The sequence below is a fragment of the Heloderma suspectum genome, chromosome 1 (assembly GCF_057233095.1).
Source record: "Heloderma suspectum isolate Gila_16-S chromosome 1, 16-S_ref, whole genome shotgun sequence".
Lineage (NCBI taxonomy): Eukaryota > Metazoa > Chordata > Lepidosauria > Squamata > Helodermatidae > Heloderma > Heloderma suspectum.
Genome location: NC_139458.1, coordinates 133,477,534 through 133,496,063, shown reverse-complemented (window position 1 = coordinate 133,496,063; position 18,530 = coordinate 133,477,534). Strand labels below are relative to the sequence as shown.

At 47.3% G+C, this 18,530-nt stretch overlaps 2 protein-coding genes across 6 annotated transcripts in view; one reads left to right on the top strand and one right to left on the bottom strand.

The window, feature by feature from the left end:
• LOC146357916 (myeloperoxidase-like) overlaps positions 1 to 14,126 on the top strand; it is a 29,889-nt gene extending 15,763 nt beyond the window's left edge. Inside the window, exons 11-22 of the mRNA XM_084829602.1 lie at positions 1,565 to 1,826; positions 3,630 to 3,803; positions 3,910 to 4,147; positions 5,291 to 5,502; positions 6,290 to 6,454; positions 7,377 to 7,508; positions 9,121 to 9,172; positions 9,564 to 9,760; positions 9,872 to 9,934; positions 10,572 to 10,668; positions 10,887 to 10,941; positions 14,052 to 14,126. Coding sequence (XP_084685728.1) covers positions 1,565 to 1,826; positions 3,630 to 3,803; positions 3,910 to 4,147; positions 5,291 to 5,502; positions 6,290 to 6,454; positions 7,377 to 7,508; positions 9,121 to 9,172; positions 9,564 to 9,760; positions 9,872 to 9,934; positions 10,572 to 10,668; positions 10,887 to 10,941; positions 14,052 to 14,126 — 1,722 coding nt within the window. The remainder of the gene's footprint in view (positions 1 to 1,564; positions 1,827 to 3,629; positions 3,804 to 3,909; positions 4,148 to 5,290; positions 5,503 to 6,289; positions 6,455 to 7,376; positions 7,509 to 9,120; positions 9,173 to 9,563; positions 9,761 to 9,871; positions 9,935 to 10,571; positions 10,669 to 10,886; positions 10,942 to 14,051) is intronic.
• RAB3IL1 (RAB3A interacting protein like 1) overlaps positions 6,945 to 18,530 on the bottom strand; it is a 51,999-nt gene continuing 40,413 nt past the window's right edge. For all 5 annotated transcript variants that reach the window (XM_084858534.1, XM_084858544.1, XM_084858555.1 and 2 more), the window contains one exon: positions 6,945 to 17,565. In XM_084858534.1, coding sequence (XP_084714660.1) covers positions 17,483 to 17,565 — 83 coding nt within the window. In that variant the 3' untranslated portion in view covers positions 6,945 to 17,482. The remainder of the gene's footprint in view (positions 17,566 to 18,530) is intronic.

Below are 18,530 nucleotides of genomic sequence, written 5' to 3'. Positions count from 1 at the left end.
TCTTAAAGCTTACCTTCAAAGAAGCATTTCAGCCTTTTAGAATGGGGAAGAACCTACACAAAAGCCAGGAAAACACACCATGATTGGTGGTTGCGGGAAAGGGGTGGGGTGGGGTCAGGGCCAGAGGAACCCCAGAAGGCTGGGTTGGGACCCCAAGAGGGCCAGATCTGGCCCCCAGGCTTGAATCCCCATCAATATGACATGTTATTATTTGAACAGTTCTACATCATCCTTCATCCCAGCAGATTCCGAGCCAATGCTGTAGAACAATAACACAACAGAGTAAAAGCAACATATCCTCAGACATAAAATCGAGAGACAACGGAACCATAAAACTCTAGACAGAGGCAATTAAACCAGTTTAAAATGCCTGGGCATAGAAGAATGTCTTGACCTGGGACCAAAAAGATTGCAATTGGTGCCAGTTGAACTTCCTTAGGGAAGGTATTGCTGAGTGCATTGCACTGGCTGAGGGGGCCCTTTACCCAATGTGCAATTTTCCAGCAAACCTCCATCTCTCATGGCACAACTCTGCACGTGAGCTGCCCTTTGGGGCTGCTCCTCTCCCACTTTAGCCTAAGCACAAATGAAGGGATTACTTGTTTGGCTGTTGCTATGGTTGAGCATCTGTGCCTAGCCCTCTTGACTGAGATTCTTGCTCTGACAACCGTCAGATCGGTAGCAGTGGGGCTGTGCTCAGGAAGGGACTCAAACTGGATATGCACAACTGTCTCACCACAGATCTGCACAGGTTGTGTGGTAATACTCTTGAAACAGGCACGCATTTTACCAAGCTGCTACATGTCATCCCTTACCTGCACCCAGAGAGTATGTTTGCACATCATGACAGCCCACCATGGCTTAATTTACCTGTGGGGGCTGTCGCATCATGCCAGATGCGTGTGGGCGCCATTTTTGCATGGCACCTGAGGGCGCCCGGCTTGCCACGACTTGTTGTGTCGTGTGAACCCAGGTGGCAGGGGTTGTTTGAGGGTTAGACGACGAGCTGCAGAAATGGCGCCCGCAGGCACCTGTCATGACGCTACGGCTCCTGTGGGTAAATCAAGACACGGTGGGCTGTTGTGTCATGCGAGCCAGCTCACTGTGGCAGAGAAGCCTTCTTTTTCCTTCATCTTCCCCATGCAGTGCTCTCTCACCTAATTTTTCAGCACAGTGCCAAGCAGGCTGAACTAGCTTTCATTGGTTTCACTGAATCAAGCCCACTGAACACAAACGATGGAATTCACTACTACAAGATGTAGTGATGGCCACCAATTTGGCGTTAAAAGAGGATTACACAAATTCATGGAGGATAAGGCTATCAACGGCTACTAGTCCTGATGGCTTCATATTACCTCCAGGATCAGAAGCAGTATCCCTGTGTACACCAGTTGCTGGGGAACATGGGTGGGAGGAGCCATGTCCTCCTTGTGGGTTTCCCACAGGCAGCTGGTTGACCACTGTGTGAACAGAATGCTGGACTAAACAGGCTTTTGGTCTGATCTGGCTTGGTTCTTCTTATTTTCTTAAGTATATTTCTCCTTTTTATGTTTGTTTGGTGTAGATTATAAAGTGGAGGGATTATGTCCCAAAGATCCTTGGCCCAGAAGCCACCAAGGCCTACCTGCCTCCATACTGTGGTTACAACGAGTCTGTTGACCCCCGTATCTCCCGTGTCTTTGCCACAGCTGCGTTTCGCTTTGCCCAGGTCACCATCAACCCTTCACCCTCCCGCCTGGGTGAAAACTATGAGGAGAATCCCCATGATCACCCTAGTCTCTCCCTTCATCAGTCATTCTTCTCCCCCTGGAGGATCACTGAGGAAGGTACAGAGCTGGCAACTTGGCTGGGGGGAGGGTGGGTGGGAAGGGCATGTCGACCTCAGTAACAGCAACTGACTGTTATCCAGGTTACCCTGTGTTACCCCCACTGAAACCAGTCGTACCCCAATGACCAGCAGCGCCTAAGAACTGTCACACAGAGATAGTGCTGTACTGCAGCCGTTTTTCAAATGCATCAATTCCAGAAAAGTAGCTGTATCATCTACTGCAGCAAAATCAACAAAGAGGTCCTGTAGATCTTAATAGTAATACATTTATTGAGACTTCAGTTCTTGCAGGCTAATTTACAGCTGATGTACAGCCAGTGGTGGCTGGTGGCTCCAATTTCAGTGGGACTGTCATTCCATTCTGGGTTTCGGTCAGAACGCTAAAGGAGCTTTTCAAGGTTGGTTCTGGCTGGCTCTGACTGAAATCCAGAATGGAATAACAGCCCCACCAAAATCAGACCCACCAGCCTCCACTGTGTACAGCTATGCTCAGGGCTAAGTGTCCAAGTGCCCTCCAGATGTTTTGAACTACAATTCCCACATTCCCTGACTGCTGACCATGCTGGCTGGGGTTTATAAGAGTTGTAATCTATAGCATGTGGAAGGTGCCAGGTGACCTACCCACTGCTATGGAAGCGCACGCCACAATGCATTTGTTAGTCATTAAGATCCCAGAGAAACACATTTTTGAACAGTTACCAGAGACCCACCACATGATAGGAGCCTGGCAAGTGTGTCACAAGGCTGTCATTCCACTTTTGTTTTCATTTCTGGGGAAAACAACAGCCCAAAGGAATAAGCGATTTAAATAGAGTCTGGGTATTTTTTTCATATATATATATATATATATATATATATATATATATATATATATATAAATAAATAAAAATAAAAAAGCCTCAGCTGTTGTTGTGGAGGAAAATGCAGCCCAGCCTGAGGAAAAGCTGTCAGGGCGCATGGGATTCCTGTCACAGGGCAGGACTGAGTATAAGCATACGCTGTGATAAAGACTCATTCCCGGGAATAGTACTTCGGAGAGGGTTGAGAGATCCCCCCAGCCCCGCCCCAGGTTACAACATTCAGGGATGATGTGAGGAAATGCGCACCGTCTGTGTCAGACGTTGACATCGCCAGGGATTCCACCTGCAGCCGAGCTGCTTCTGAATTCTGTGGGTGAATAGAGCCAACCATTTACCACGTGAGGCGTTCCCATGGTGTGCATTTCTGCCTAGGCCCCTTTCTCATGTCGCTGTAGTGTGGCTCCTCCCTGCACAGCAGCGGTCATGGCAAAGGCCTTGTGGGAGGAGCCCATGCTTGCGCCACCCTGTGGCTCCTCCCCATGTGACCGGTGTTCCTTCTAGAAACTGGGGCAAGTGGACATAGATTAAGGCCCTTACCTGGTAAGACGCTCATCATTCATGTCCTACCTTCAGACACAGCAGGCCACAAAACATCTGCAGGCTGTATCTGTCTGCTGCTGAGAAGGTGTAACAACGGATGCGGTAGACATTTGCTCTATCTGTTTTGTACCACGATAGCTGTGTCAGAATACCAAATGTTTTGTGAGAAGTCACTCTATGTTCTAGAGCAGACTTCCCCAACCTGGGGCTCTCCAGATGTGTTGGACTGCCAATCCCATCATCCATATCCAGCATACCAGTGCTGAGTGGAGATAATGGGAGTTGTAGTCCAACACATCCAGGGGCCCCCAGCTTAGGGAATGCTGTTGGAGAGCTTTGTCTCAATGATTGCCTCCAGCTCTGTTTTCACCGACTTCGGAGTTCCCTATCTCCCACTTTAGGAGGGATTGATCCTATCCTGCAGGGAGGGATCTTCAGCCTGGCCAAGATCCAAACGCCCACTCAGATGATGCCAGCTGAGCTGACAGAGAAGCTCTTTCATCCCAGGCAGGCTCTCTCCCTTGACCTGGCTGCTCTGAAGCTGCTGCAAAGAGGCCGGGACCATGGGTTGCAAGGTGTGTAACAGTGCCGGTGGGGTGGGGATGGGGGTATCACTGGCAGTGGCCACCACTCCCTAGAACTGACACTTGAGATGTCTTCAAAGGCCATTTTCTGGTGCAGGTTACAACTCCTGGAGGAGATTCTGTGGTCTCCCAGAGGCTCACACGTTCTCTGACTTACAGCACATCCTCAACAGCAGCTACCTGGCTCGCAAACTGCTCAAGCTGTATGGGACGCCTGAGAACATCGATGTCTGGATTGGTGCCATAGCGGAACCTCTCCCGCCTAGTGCCCGGGTGGGGGAACTGCTTGCTTGCCTGCTGGGAAGGCAGCTGCAGGCCCTGCGAGATGGCGACAGGTAGGGAGCCTGAGGGACCTGGTCTTTGCGAGTTCCTGTATGAGCATGCTTGGACTGCATCTCCCGGACTAATGTACAGATCAGAACTTAGTTATCCATTAACTCCGGCACTTCTTGAATGTTCCAGCACAATTCTCTGCTCAAGAGGGTATCAAAATATGTTTAGCAATACATTTGGGGGTGGTGGGGGTGGGATATGTTTAGAAATGCATATTTTAGTACATGTTTAAATGCAGATTTTTGAGCAGTTTGTTTATGTAAAAAAAAAAAAGAGCAAAAAACCAAAGCAGATTAATGAGGACACAGTGTGGAATGGACTTATGGGTGGTGAACACATGGGGAAGGGGCATGGATTGCAAATACAACTCATTGGCCCATCCCTAATGCCAGGTAGGGAAGAATGCAGTTGCCGAAAGTGGTTCCCCTGAAGTGACGGTTGTCAGGTCTGCCTTCAAACAGTTTACTGCTTTGCAAAGTAGTCTGGCCATTTGAAGCGGGGGTGCAGAAACTCAGGCCCAGGGGCCAAATCTGGCCCTCCTGGGATGCCAGTCTGGCTCTGTGGGGTTCCCCCAATGGTTCCACCCCTTTCCCCCTGACCACCGATTGTTTGGTGGTTTCCTGGCTTTCGTGCAGCTCCCCCCACCCACCCCCTTCTAGTAGGTTGAAATGCGCAGTTACTGGCAGTAAGCGCTTCAAGCTACAATAGGGTGGTATATTTGGCCCCGCCCCTTTTACCTTTGGCCCTGCCCACCACTGGAATGCAGCCCCCGAAAGCTTCTCCGAAATGGCATGCAGCCCTCGGGATGAAAGAGGTTCTGCGCTCCCTGGCATATTTGCTTGAAGGTGCTGGTATTGCGCTGGTTTGTTGCCTGACCTTGGCAGAGCACACCACAGAAAGGGGTCTCCGGAGCACGCCCACTTTACAATCCACAAGACTGACTTCCCAGCTCCAGAACGGAGGGGGCGAGGGAAAGGCCCTTCCCTATACGCTTCCCTCAACTTCTGCTATAGTGTAACAGCACTAAGCAGACAGTATGGAAAGCTGGCGCCACGGGGGGGCAGCAAGTAAGTACATTTGCCCAGGGGATGCGTTTGCGAACAGGCTCTTGTTTCCCGGTGGGTGTGTTTTCTTTTCTTCTGCATATTCTGGTGGGAGAATGAAGGAGTATTCATCCCTCGACAGAGAGGCGAGCTAGCAAAGGTGACCCTGTTCCGGATCCTCTGTGAGAACACCCGCCTCCAATGCCTGCCCGCAGACGTCTTCTCGACCAGTCACTTCCCGGACAACTTCGCACCCTGCAAGAGCCCCCAAATTCCAAGTGTGGATCTGACTGCGTGGAAGGAGGACCCAACAGGTAGCACCTGAAGTTCTTAGTTTGTGAACTAGAGGGAAAAGCCAATTCCCAGCAATATTCAGGCACTTGAGGGGTGTCTTGGAGGCAGGGAGGGGAGTGAAGGTAACCTAACATAATGTTGTAATTTTTTTTTAATTTTCTTTTATATAAACTGTCCTGGGGATTTTTAAGGAAGGGTGATATAAAAATATTTATAATAAACAACTTATGCCAGTCCAAGGACTTTTGTCAGTCAGTTTTTGTAAAGAATAATTTGGAAAAACTATTTTTTTAACAGTTGCCTTCAAACAAAGGCAGCGATTTTAAGTTTTTTGAATTGGCCACCAATTTGGATGGCTTTAAAAGGGGGTTAGACAATTTTCTGGAGGAGAAGGCTATCAATGGCTGCTAGTCCTGATGGCTACATGGCACCTCCAGTACCAGAGGCAGTGAGCCTATGTACACCAGTTGCTGGGGAACATGGGCTGGAGGGTGCTGTTGCACTCGTGTCCTGCTTGTGAGTTTCCCACAGGCAGCTGTTTGGCCACTGTGTCAGCAGAATGCTGGATGAGATGGACCGTTGGTCTCATCCAGCATGGCTTCTCTTATATTCTTATGGAGACACCTGTATGCCCTGCCTTCATCCCCCCGCCCCACCCTTCTTTCTTAATAGATTCAGCCATTCCCATTTCTGAACATATAACATAAGAAGCAAGCCTGCATTTGGGAATTAGTTCCAACACAGTGCAGCTTTCAAAGTGATGCATTTCCTGGTAAACCCCTTGGCCGTGTCCTTCTTTCTCCCCAGACACACCCTGTGGGCCCATCCCTCTGGTCGAGGGGCCCTACTTCGTCCACTGCAAGCCCTCCGTGTTCCTTGAGTGTTGGCCTGGCTGTGTGCTGGAGAGCCCTTCCTCTATAACCTGCCATGCCGATGGCAGAGAGTGGAGAACCTTGTTGCCTGTTTGCCAAGGTGAGGCCTGCTACAAGGAGAGCCTTGAGGGCCATCCATAAGGCATGTCACGCTTCTGAACACACTTCTGATTGGGTGGCCCCCCAATTATGGAATGATCTCCCCGACAAGGCCCACCAGGTGCCAACATTGTCATCTTTTCAGCACCAGGTTAGAACTGCCCTCTTCTCTCAGGGATTTGGCAGCATATAATGAGTTTTTAAATCAGGTCCTGGGTTGTTGTTTAAATTTTTTTTAGATATATGCTATCTCTGTGTGTGCTGCTGTTTATATGTTTTATGTAAATGGTTTTGCGTGTCATATAATGTATTTTAATGGTTTTTAATCTTTGTGAAACACTCAGAGAGCTTTGGCTATGTGGCTGTATAGAAATAAATATAATAAATCCACCCACAGTCCTTGCCCCTTTCCCATTCTTGCTTACTGTTTTGCTATCCCCTCCCCAGCACCCCTTGATGCCTTACCGACATTAGGGCAGCCCCCCCACCTAGTGTCTCCCAGATGTTTGGACTTCAACTCCCATCTGCCCCAGCCAGCATGACCAGTGGTCAGGAATGCTGCAAGTTGTCATCCAAAACATCTGGAAGGCACCAGGTTGGGGAAGGCTGGTTTAGGGACACGCTTCTTATCAAGAAAATGTAATGTAATGAGGAGATGGATGGGTGCTTTTGCAGTTGTGGGCCGCAGAGATGTTCTATTGGTGTAGCTTCTGCCCTTGCTGGAGCCTCCATCCAGCTCCTCCATGTCACACAGCTGTGAAAAATGCAGGAGTCCTCCTTTGGGGATGGTAGCAATCAAAAAGGCTCCAGCAATGCTATTCCAAGTCAGGAACTTTGGAGCTCTCCTTCCTTTTCATTTGGGCTGCCTTGCTTTTTATCAGCGCTCTGTGGCTTCCTCTCTGCCACCCACTCTGTCGTTTCAGACATTGATGAATGTGAGCCCAGCCGGGCAAATCCATGCCCCTCATTGCAGATTTGCATGGACCTGCCAGGGAGCTTTGAATGTGCTTGTGAGGGTTCTCTTACCCTGTCTCAGGATGGCACCACCTGCATGAGTAGGTCAGGGGGTCAAGGGGCCAGGCTGTGGGTAAGCCGGAAGGTTTTGCAAATGGGCCACCCTAACAGAACCCTAAACCTCGTTTTCTCAACCCGGGATGCCAGTTGGAAGGATTTGGATGTCGACATACTTAGTCAAGCTCTTCTTTCTGTTCCTTCTTTATTTGTGACATAACACTCCACGCCAGTGCTGCTCAAGACAACCATACTCTTGGCTCTGTAAAGGGCATCAGCAGTCAGCCATGCCTCACCATTGGTAGGACCTGCACTGCAAGAATTGCTAGACTGGTTGGTGGTTCAGCACTGACTGTTATGAAAACCTACAGCTAGAGAACGGCTTCACGCATTCACTTTGGGCTTATTTTGTCTCTGTGTGGAACATCTACAAAATAGGACACCAGGTTTATATTTATCAACATATTAACTTTTTATAATACCAGGGCTGAATCTACAAATAGCAGTTATACCGTTCTCATACCGTTCTCATAACTATTGGTGCCCACTGGTGTCATGTGTACCAATAGTTATGATAACGGTATAACTGCTATGTGTAGATTCAGCCCGGAAAGAAGTAGTGGTTGGGGCTTTGGTGGCAGGAGTTGTAATATTTATATTTCACCTTTCTGTCCTTTCAAACACCCAACATGACTCTCAGGAAATAAATTATATAGTATAAAAACATTTCCCAAATAGCCACGGATTATTTATTTATTTATTTATTTATTTATTTTACTGAGGATGACGCTACTGAAATTGGCACTGAAGGGCCTGCTACAACAGTAGTCATCACTGCCCTTCTAAGTGCAATTGTCTTAGAAGGCTGGTCCACAGTATGGGCCCTGCAATCAAAAAGGCCCTAACTCTTGTGCACTTCAGATGGTGGGATGATGGTGGACACAGAGAAAGGCCTCAGTAGCAGAGCAGGGTTGTCAGGCAAGCTCATATGGGACATGGCGGTTTCTGAAGTTCTATGGTCCCAGGCCCTTTAGGGCTTTAAATATCATGATCAGCACTTCATCATCATCATCCCAAATGTATATATATATATACCACTTTCCAACAAAATTATCAAACCAGTTAACATATCATAACAACAAAATATAATAAAATAATCCCTGCTCAGCATAACATTAAAAAAAAATGTTTTAACTCTTTTAACCACTGTTTTATTTTTTTATCATGTTGTTCACCGCTCTGAAATCTTCTGATATAGAAATATTGTAAGTAAGTAAGTAAGTAAGTAAAAAAATAAAAAATAAACTTTACTAGCTGCGCCACACCTCAGGGAAAGCCTGCATAAAGAGGTAGGTTTGAGCCCAGAACTGAACCCTTGAACTGAGCCCAGAAGCAGACTAACCAGTGAAGCTGAGAAAGGATTTTCTTAATATGATTCAAACTCCTGGCCCCAGACATAATTCTGGCAGCCACATTCTGGATCAATTGAAGCTTCCAGACTGTCTTCAAGGGGGTCACAACATAAACCATAAAACGGTAGTCCAACTTTGAGGTAGCCAGAGCATGAATGACTGAGGCTACATCTGATATTTCTACATAAGGAGGCAGCAGGCATACTACATGAATGGGTAAAGAACACCCTGGGTGTGCATCCAGGACCAAGGCCAAGTCTAGAAGAAATCCCACGCTACAGAGCTGCTGCTTCAGGGTGAGTGTAACCTCATCTAGAACAGGTTGTATCTACCCAAATGGTCCAGTCCACCAAAGAACAGTACCTCTGACTTATCTAGATGAAGCTTCAGTTTGCTCACCCTTGTCCAGTCCCAAACCACCCTCAAACAAGGATTCAGAGTTTCCACTGGCTCTCTAGGACTGCACAATGAGAGCTGGGTATCGTACTGATGGCACCCTAGCCCATTTTGCTTGGTAATTTCACCCAATGTAAACACCCCATATACCCGGGATGCAGAACAATTTGAGGGCGGGAGGCCAAACAGCCTCCTACCTGGCTGTAAATGGGCTGGCTGACATCAGTAACCACAACAACTAATGCCATCGCCACCAAGCTTTGCCCGTTGTACCTTTCTCTGTGCTGGTAGAGGTGCAAAGTTCCATGCCACCCTCAGCACAGAGAAAGGGTCGTGGCTGGTGCTGGGAGGAGCAGCCCCTCCTCCCAGTGCTGGCCGAGTCCCTGGCTTCATGCAGCACACATTCTCCATGTGGAGGCACTGCACCCAAGGACTCGGCCAGGCCCTGCCCCCTGGAGTAATCCAAGCAGGCCAGATGCAGAAACTCTGTGGGCCAGATTAGGCCCACAAGCAGGAGGTTTCACATCCCTGTCATATACTAAAAGCCATGGGCTGGAGTTGCAGTCCCCCAGCGCTTTTGAGCCCTATCCCTCCTAAAGGTCCAGAAGCACCATCAAGCAGCGCTCAGGTGCTTCCCAAGCCCAACCTGGAAGGATACCGTGGTCAGTGGTATCAAAAGCTGCTGGAGAGGTCCTCAATTGAATCAGCAGGGTTGTACTCCTCTGATCCATTGTCCAGCACAAGCCATCTACCAGGCAACCTGCTGGGTTGCTTTGTAGACTAAAGGTACTTTCAGTCAGATCCAACTCTACCAATCAGAAGTTATTGTGCAGCTATTCTCTTTCCCTCCTTAATGGCTATCTTATGGTAAGAAAAAGGGTGGAAGAAGCAGTGGGAAAGCACGAGAGGGTTACAAATGGAAGACACTGTCTAGACACACACACACACACACACACACACACACACACCCCAATAAAATTCCATGAATGAGGCAGGGCAATTGCGCAATAAAAGTCTTGTCTGGAAACATGTGATAGAGGAAATCTGTCTTTAGATGCACTATAAAAGGATCAACAGCTCTTTTAGGAACCCACTTTTCAATCAAGTGTAAACTCCCAGTATACCTCCACTATCTTTCTTGCAGTGACCTTAGGCTTACAGTAGGACAATGATATGTATACAACAGGACCCTTGGGGGTCCTAGCTGTTCCTGGATGTTTTTTTTTTTCTTTTGTATCTTGTGGACCTACAAAAAGTGCATCAGATCTGCCCTAAAAGTTCTGCTGTTCTCTGTTCTAGGGGGTAAAGTTTTCACTGCCACATCATTGGCTATATCTGCAGCTGTTGTAGCTGGAGCCCTTTCTCTCATCTCTGTACCTGTGACAGTACACCAACGGTATGATTGAATTTACCTCCGGAAATGTCTTCTCTTCTAAAAATTGTAGGTAGTCCTGTTGGTCCATTTGAAGAAGTCCAAAAGCCACAGCAGAAAACTACCCTTATTAGGGCCAACTTTGTGACACTTTAGATAATAAAGGTAATACAGGCAAATAAATGCCTACTGTAGCTTTTGAATTTCTTCTCTCTTACTCCTTCAGCCACTTCTTGCTCCAGTGACTTTCCTAGTGGAATCGACGGGCCTTGTCTGATGCTGCAGGGAACATGTGGGGTTTGTGCTTCCTCTCAGCTCCCTCAAAGGAAGAAATGTTGCCCCCACTGTGCATAAAGCCCAGGGCAGAGACGGGAAATGAATATTTCTGCAAAATGCATGCCCTTACATTGAGTCTTAAATCTTTTCCCAAAGTCGCACGGATGTCAGTGGGATGCATGTTTAACATGTTGCAACAGTCAGTCCAAATGTTACGAGGAACATGTCGCCGCCACATCTCCTCCCAGTCATCTTCCTGGTAACATTTACTTAGAGGAGACAGTTTCTACTATACCCCTGCTCCCTTTCATTGGCCGCTTCTTGCAAGAAATGGGGAAACTCTTGGCACAATGACACCATGTGCCTTTAATTTAATGGTATCATGGAGACATGGGGAGGAGTTGCAAGCCTCCTGCATGTTCCTCCTAACCTGCCGTTTGGACCAAAAAGAGAGAGGAGCAGAAATTGTATTTAGAAAGCCTCTGAATGTGACATCAGGAAGTTCTCTGGACTAACACAACATCATGCAGTGATGGTTCTGCTCCTGACACAGTGGAGTTCTTGTAATACTGCCAACAGGGGCAAACGTTAAGACATGCCACTGCTAATTCTTCCCTTACTTAAGCTGTGTAATGCAGAGCGACTCAAGTCAGTGGCTCACTATCAGAGCATTCCTTGCTTTGCATGAATACTTTTCCGATTCGGAAAATGGTGTGCTTGTATTGATGTTGCTGTTGGTTCTAAGTCATTGTTTCGATTTAATTTGATTTGTTTCCAGTCATTTATAGTGAGCTTTAACACTGCAAACTGCTTTACAATCCTGTACATGATTCCTCAGTAATAAGTTCCATTAATTTCAGCAAGATTTCCAAAAAAGTAATCCAATATATAGGATTGCAGCCCTAGGCTGGTTTTGCCCCTAATCCAACATCAACATGAAGGCCATTACTACTGTCTTTCCCTATGAGGAATGAATGGCCAATTCCCCCCTGCCCATCCACTTAGCACACGATAGGCACAAGAAAGCAGACTATGCCAGCTTCAGCCCATGGCAAGTTGCCCTGATTGCAGCATGCATTCGTGAGCTTAGTGCCTGACAAATTTCATGCAGGGACCTCCCAGAGTTTCTCTATTCAATCACTTACGGTTGAGTTTTTACAATCATGTATTTTCTCCCTTTGTGAGAAACTGTGTTTTGCAGTAGGCTACTTGAGCTGCCCTAAATCTGTAGTTGAGCTAGGGATTGAACAGAAATCCTGTTATTAGATCTCCAGGCCCCGTGCTACTCAAGCAGCCATCCCTCCCTTGCCCCTTCAGCACACAGGATAACTCACTTCACAATTTGTTTCCTAGGTGCTTCCGGAGCAGCAAGAAGAATGTGGCCTTTTCCAGAGAGAGTCGCTGTCCTCGGAGTTGCTCTAGCAAAGCCCAGAAGCCTGACTCAAGTTAACTTCCACTACATTGTCTTCCAGCTGCAACCTCTCAGGATTCTCGGAGGCCACCATTGCTCTGCATCTCGGATATCTATTTTTAAATTTTTTTAAAGAAACCTTAAATGTAGAGCTCCCATGTTTCTATATGGTTGCAAACAAGATTGGATAAACCTATGATCAGTTGTATACAAGAATAAATCAGATGGGTTGCAGGAACTCCCATATTATACCAGAAGTCTCTAAGTTTAGTAACGAGAGGAGATAAAATGGCAGGCTTTTCCAAGGAAGAACAGCTGTTCCCCATACATCACACTTCTTTCTTTCAAACTCAGCAGCTTGGACAACTACTCAGACAGAAAATAAGAAATAACCCTGGATGGGCTCATAAATGGTCAGAAGGAAAAAGGAGACACTAGCAACTAGGGAGGCAGAGATGGCTTTATTTTTAGTCCGCTTTGCATGTGTTCATTTATAAGTCCATTCGGTCCCATTTCTGCATTAATCTGTGATTTATTTCCTTTTAACCTACATGAAAAACCATATTGAAATATGCATTGAACTGTGTATTTGGGAACACATTTTCCTCACAAAATATGTATTTCTGAGCTTACTCTGTCTCAAAGGTACATATTTCTAAATGAATTTTATACTAAAAATTTTTTTTCATGTCCAACCATGGACTAAGCAAGGCAGAGGGCTCTGTTTGCAAGTTATGGACCCAACATGACTCTGATCTCCCCACTTGAGCCTGGCACAGCCCCTTCCCTTGGTTACTTGCTGCCTACTCAAGTCAAGCCCTAGGTGACACATAATCCAGACACCCAATGGGGATCTCAGCACATTGTGTGCTCAAGTGAATTCTGGCCACATCTCTGCTCTACAGGACACTAAATTCAAGTCTGAGGATTAATCCCTGCAAGGGGGGGTGGTATGAATATACAACAAATTCTGCTTTGAAAATGTGCTGTTTATTTTACAGCCAGAATACATGCAGGCTTCAAAAGGAATAAAACAGCCCAAAGGCAATAAGAACCAGCCTCACTGTCAGAACTGGAGTCTATTTATTAAATAGAGATCAGTATATTTTATTAAAATAGGAACATACAAGGAGGAGATAGTAGTAATGCACCCAAGAGAACAGCTTAACAGTTGCCCCTTCCACATCAGAGATAAAAAAGCAACACAAAGGAAGAGTAGTTGTGGGTGTTGATAGATGACTTAGAACGGGGAGGCAACCAGGTGCCCTCCAGATGTTTTGGACTATGAGTCCCACAATCCCAAGACAGAATGGCCAATGGTAAGGGATTACGGGAGCTGTAGATCAAAATATCTGGAGAGCACCAGCTAGCCCAGCCCTGGGAAAGCTAGTTCCTTGAGCAAATGTATCATTATTATACTTATTGACTGGACTCCTGCTTGCACTATCCGATTCACTCAATTGTGGCTGAAGATTAGAAATCTCTCCATTTTTCCTCCTGCGCTACCTGTCCAAACACTAATCTTACTGAACAAGGTTAGCCTTAAACATGCCCCATTTACCATTGGGAATTTTTTATTCCCATTCCAGCTCAAACACTGTCTGTAGTTGGTTTGATTTTGCTTGGGGGGGTGTCATTTCAGAAACTGCATTAGTGTGCTCACTTGTGCGCTGGGATTGCCATTCTTCAGGTTTCAACCCCTTCTCTGTCTCTCTTCAAGTTAAATCTCCAAGCAGACCTAGAAGCATTTGATCGCAGATACACAGGCACATCAGTGCAGGCACACGAGCTCTAAGGCATCACGTAGCCCTGCATGCAGCCTGCCATTTCACAAGCTGCAACCAGCAAGGCCATTTTGAACTATGAATTTTGGACATATCCGATCAGACCAGCTGTTAGTTGATTAAATGCAGCACACGGACTGCAGCCAAGAGCCTTCAGCCACGCATGATGGTGCTGGGGACCCTTGGGCACTGTACTTTGGAGTGAGAATAGGGTTATTGTTACAAGCACACAAAAGTGCCTGTTTTCCATCTGTGAGGTGTCAGAGCGCACACTCTTATTCAGAATCGTTAATTCGAGACTGAAAGGGATCCTAAATCCCTTGCTACTGGATAGGATACCTGTCCACAGGAACTGGAGGTACTTATTAAAATAAAGTCTCCCTCATCTACGTAGACTAGCTGTTCAAGTGGAACCCCATTGCCTTTCTTTTGTGGAGAGTCCCTTGCATTTGTTTTCTGAAGCAGTACCCCAATAGAGCCCTTGCTAGAATGGCTTTGGGCACCATAAACGGATCAGTTCTTATACCACCCTGCAGGCATCAAAACAGATGCCTGCTCACCAATGACAGCGTGACGACTAGGATTTCAAACCACCCCTGCCAATTTCCCCATGAAGTATTTACAAGATTCTGCTGCATGGGTGGGCGTCTCTTGTAGCGCTTCAGCAGCCTCCCTGAACCTGACACCCTCCAGATGTGTTGGACTACAACTCCTATCACCCCCAGCTATGAGGACGGGCGTTACGGTGTGCACACATGTGCCCTACAAATGCTCCTTCACACTCCCACACAAACCTAGCCTTAGTTCTAGGGATGCAATGAGAGAAAGGGCATAGTTACAGGCATCCTCTCTAAATGAAACAATTCTAAAGGACCTAGAATTTATTTTTCCATCGAAACCAACTGCAGAAAATTAAAAACCAAAGCAAACCAGCATTCCACCCAGGAAATTCAGAAATAGCACCTCAGCCTAAGGATTCTGTGATTTAAACATCTGCTGAACATTAACCAGCTGAGGACTTTGTCATCCCTGCAAGGGGGAGGAACAGAGCAGGAGTGGAGCCAGGATCCGCTTGGATTCCTATTGTCCTTTCACATACAGTAAGCCATGTTCAAAGCAGGAAGAGGCAAGTGTTGTTACAGCATGTTCTCCTGTAAGCGTATTTCCAATAATATTTTCTCCCAGATACACCCTTGGGGAGAAAAGCTTCTATTTTGTCTGTGTGTATATATATATATAGATAGATATACTATAATCCTTAGCATGCAAGTGCTACTACAAGTCATCAGGATGACACCAAGCCCTGGGGCAGCAGCCAGGGCTGCTGAGCAGCAAAGCAGCAGGGAGCCCACAATTCCCCTCCATCAAGTGGGCTCCCGCAAGACCGCCACGTACCTGTAATGCTAAGGAGAGACGTCCAAAAGAGTCATTGACTTCAAAACTACCCCAAAGTGTTCTCCATTGCACACAATCCCACTGTAGTACCAAAGGCGGGCAATTCTTTCCTATGAGAGAGAACGCCACTCCTCCAGGGAGTGGCACTGGGAATGCCAAGGGGCAGAGATTACACAGAACCAGGCCTATGGTGCAGGTGTCAAGAGACAAAGCCACAGACAATGCCAAGAGGCAGAGATTACACAGAGAATGCCAAGAGGCAGAGATTACACAGAACCAGGCCTATGGTGCAGGCGTCAAGAGACAAAGCCAGAGGTTTTTGCCCAGTGGAGCCAGAGGAGATGATAGTGGCTGAGATGGTTTAGTATAACTCATTCTACTGGGAGGCTTTGGCCATGGCTGTGCCAACATTCTCAGGGTTTACTGTCAAAGCCCTGCTCCCACTGCTAGAGCGCATCCCTGGAAGATGAAGTTGCAAGTGCTTTAGAGCATGTGCAGCGTGCTTACCCCTCACCACCAAGAAGCCACCAACCAGCCCCCCCCCCCAATTTGAGAATGCATGGGGGAATGGCTCACAGGGCAGAGGAGATGACTTCCAGATAAAGGCCAGAGCCAGCCCCTCTCATTTCAGAAGTCAAGCACAGTGTCCGAAAGTTTTTAAAACTTCCAGATCAGCATCTTTTCCACTTTTGACAGCCTTCGGCAGGGCTTCCAGATCTGCCATTTACAAATTCAGAATTGAGTCCAATTCCTCTTTATAGTACCCAAACCCGCTAATTTAGGGGCCAAAGTTTAGTTTTACCAATGAAATCTAACTCACTCCTACTTTTAAAAAATGCAACATTTACTCAAGGCTGACCATCTTGCCGGAAAATTCAAGATTTGAGGTCCATCTTGGCTCTGACGCGAACAAAGCAAGAAGAGTGAATGCCTAGCACTAGAGTTCGTCACGTTCTGCAGCGGTGTGGGAAGCAGAGCCAAAACATGTTGCACAGGACACTTCAGGAACATCATGGAAGTCAATCTCCAGCTGGTGCTTCCATTGCAGCAAAGCCCATGGGGAGGAGATGCTAGTTGTGGAGAGCCACTCCCTAGAGCAGCTCTCCCCAACCTGGTGCCCTCCAGATGATTTGTAGTCTAACACATCTGGAGGGCACCAGGTTGGGGAAGGCTGCCCAAGGGGGCTCTCTGTAATGTGTGGGTGGGGGAAACACCGACTTTGGGCTGCTGGCCTTGGCACAGTTGTGGGCCCCATTCAGTTATGTGATTTCCCCATCCTTGCATCATGACCGAGGTGCCAAGCCAAGAGTTTGGGCCTGGAATCCATGCCTGCCTTCATGGGGTGAGGGCCAGAATCTGTGCAACTCAACCAAAAGACAAACTCCTGAGCTAGAAACAGAATCAAAAGCAGTCTTTATGACCTAGCCTCCCTTGGCTGACTCTTTCAGGCTCCCCAGGAGGAGAGCTGCCTGGGGAATACTGGAAGAACATACCCTTTGCAGCTATCAAGCAAGGCCATTGTGTGGTGCTGGCATTTGGACAGCAAACCCCCCCCCCCAGTCCCCCAATAACTGCCAGAGCCAGCAGCTGGGCGGTGGAGTTCACATCCCTCTCTGTTGTGCAGAAATGCCCAGTTACGTTTCTGTTTCACAGCAGCAAGCAGATAATGATCCCAAGGGCCTGCCGAGGTCTCAGAACCTGCATAAGCAGATCTCTTAAGAATACTTGATGGATATGTGTGTATATACTGGCTGTGGAATGCATAGAGAAAAAGGAAGGAGTCCAGAGCTGTCCCCACAGGTGGGCCCTGGGCAAACAGCATAGGCCCTGTCCAGAAGTGCAGCAAATAATCCGAGGGGGAAAATCTGTGCTTCTGATCCCTCTAGTTTATATCAGGCAGCTTTCATCAAGCCCTCCGTGTGCCTGGCGGGTTAATCGTAGCGCATGAGCCCTGCAGAGCACCAGTCTCCAGCTACATCTCGCTGGGACAGAACCCCAGTTTAGCCATAGCCATTTCCTTTCTGAGCCGCATGATTTCCCAGTACATCAATTCCACTGCAAGGCAAAGAAAGAGACAGAGAGAGAGGCAAGTGAGAGACCCATGGGGCAAAAACAAAGCAAAAGCAAAAAACCCCAAGCCAGCTGGTGCTCTCCTGATGTGTTGGACTACAGCTCCCATCAGCCCTAGCCAACATGGCCAATGCTCAGGGATGACAGGGGCTGCAATCCAACAACATCCTGAGGACACCAGGTTTGGAAGGAGGTGCTCTACATCCTCCCTTTGGAAAAGCCATCGCATAATCCAACAGGAATTCTTCAGCCTAGGAGAGCCACAGGGTGGGCAGTCAACTAATCTTCTGTTGCTGCAGTGTCCCATTAACATGCAAAGCAGCACTGGCCAGACATAACTCCTGCCCCAGAGCTAATGAAGGAAAGTTACTTCCCTCAGGATCAGCTCTGTGAGGCCGCCTTTGCCTAACCATATGTTTTTCCATTTCTGCCACATCCTCACCCATTCACTGATCTGGAACTGACAGCAATTTTGATTAATAAATGTTCTTGGCTACAAATGGCCCCAATTCTATCACGATCAATACAGTGGACCGCCAATCTTTTCACCTGCACTTCCACCTCATCATCTCATTTGGACTATTCTCTCCACCACCACCACCTCACCCCTTCCATTCCATCTCACACTTTTTCATTCGGCTAGATTGGAAACATCATTCTTCTCCACCCTGTTGTGGGTTGGGATGTGCAACACCAGGAATTCCGTTCTAAGCCCAACTGGATTCTGGAGTGTTTCCATTCCTTAAGCAGTAGTGGACTGTAGCAGATGGTTGTTTTTTTTTTTTCAGATTCTGGTAATGTTCCTATTTTTTTGCGCACATTAAACAAATAGAAGCATTTTTTTCCAGGTCCCATGATTTGTGCAAATCGGATCGTGGGATTTACAATTATTTTTCAGGTCTTTACATTTGCCCAAATGGGATCATGGTTTGTTGTTTAATATTATTTTT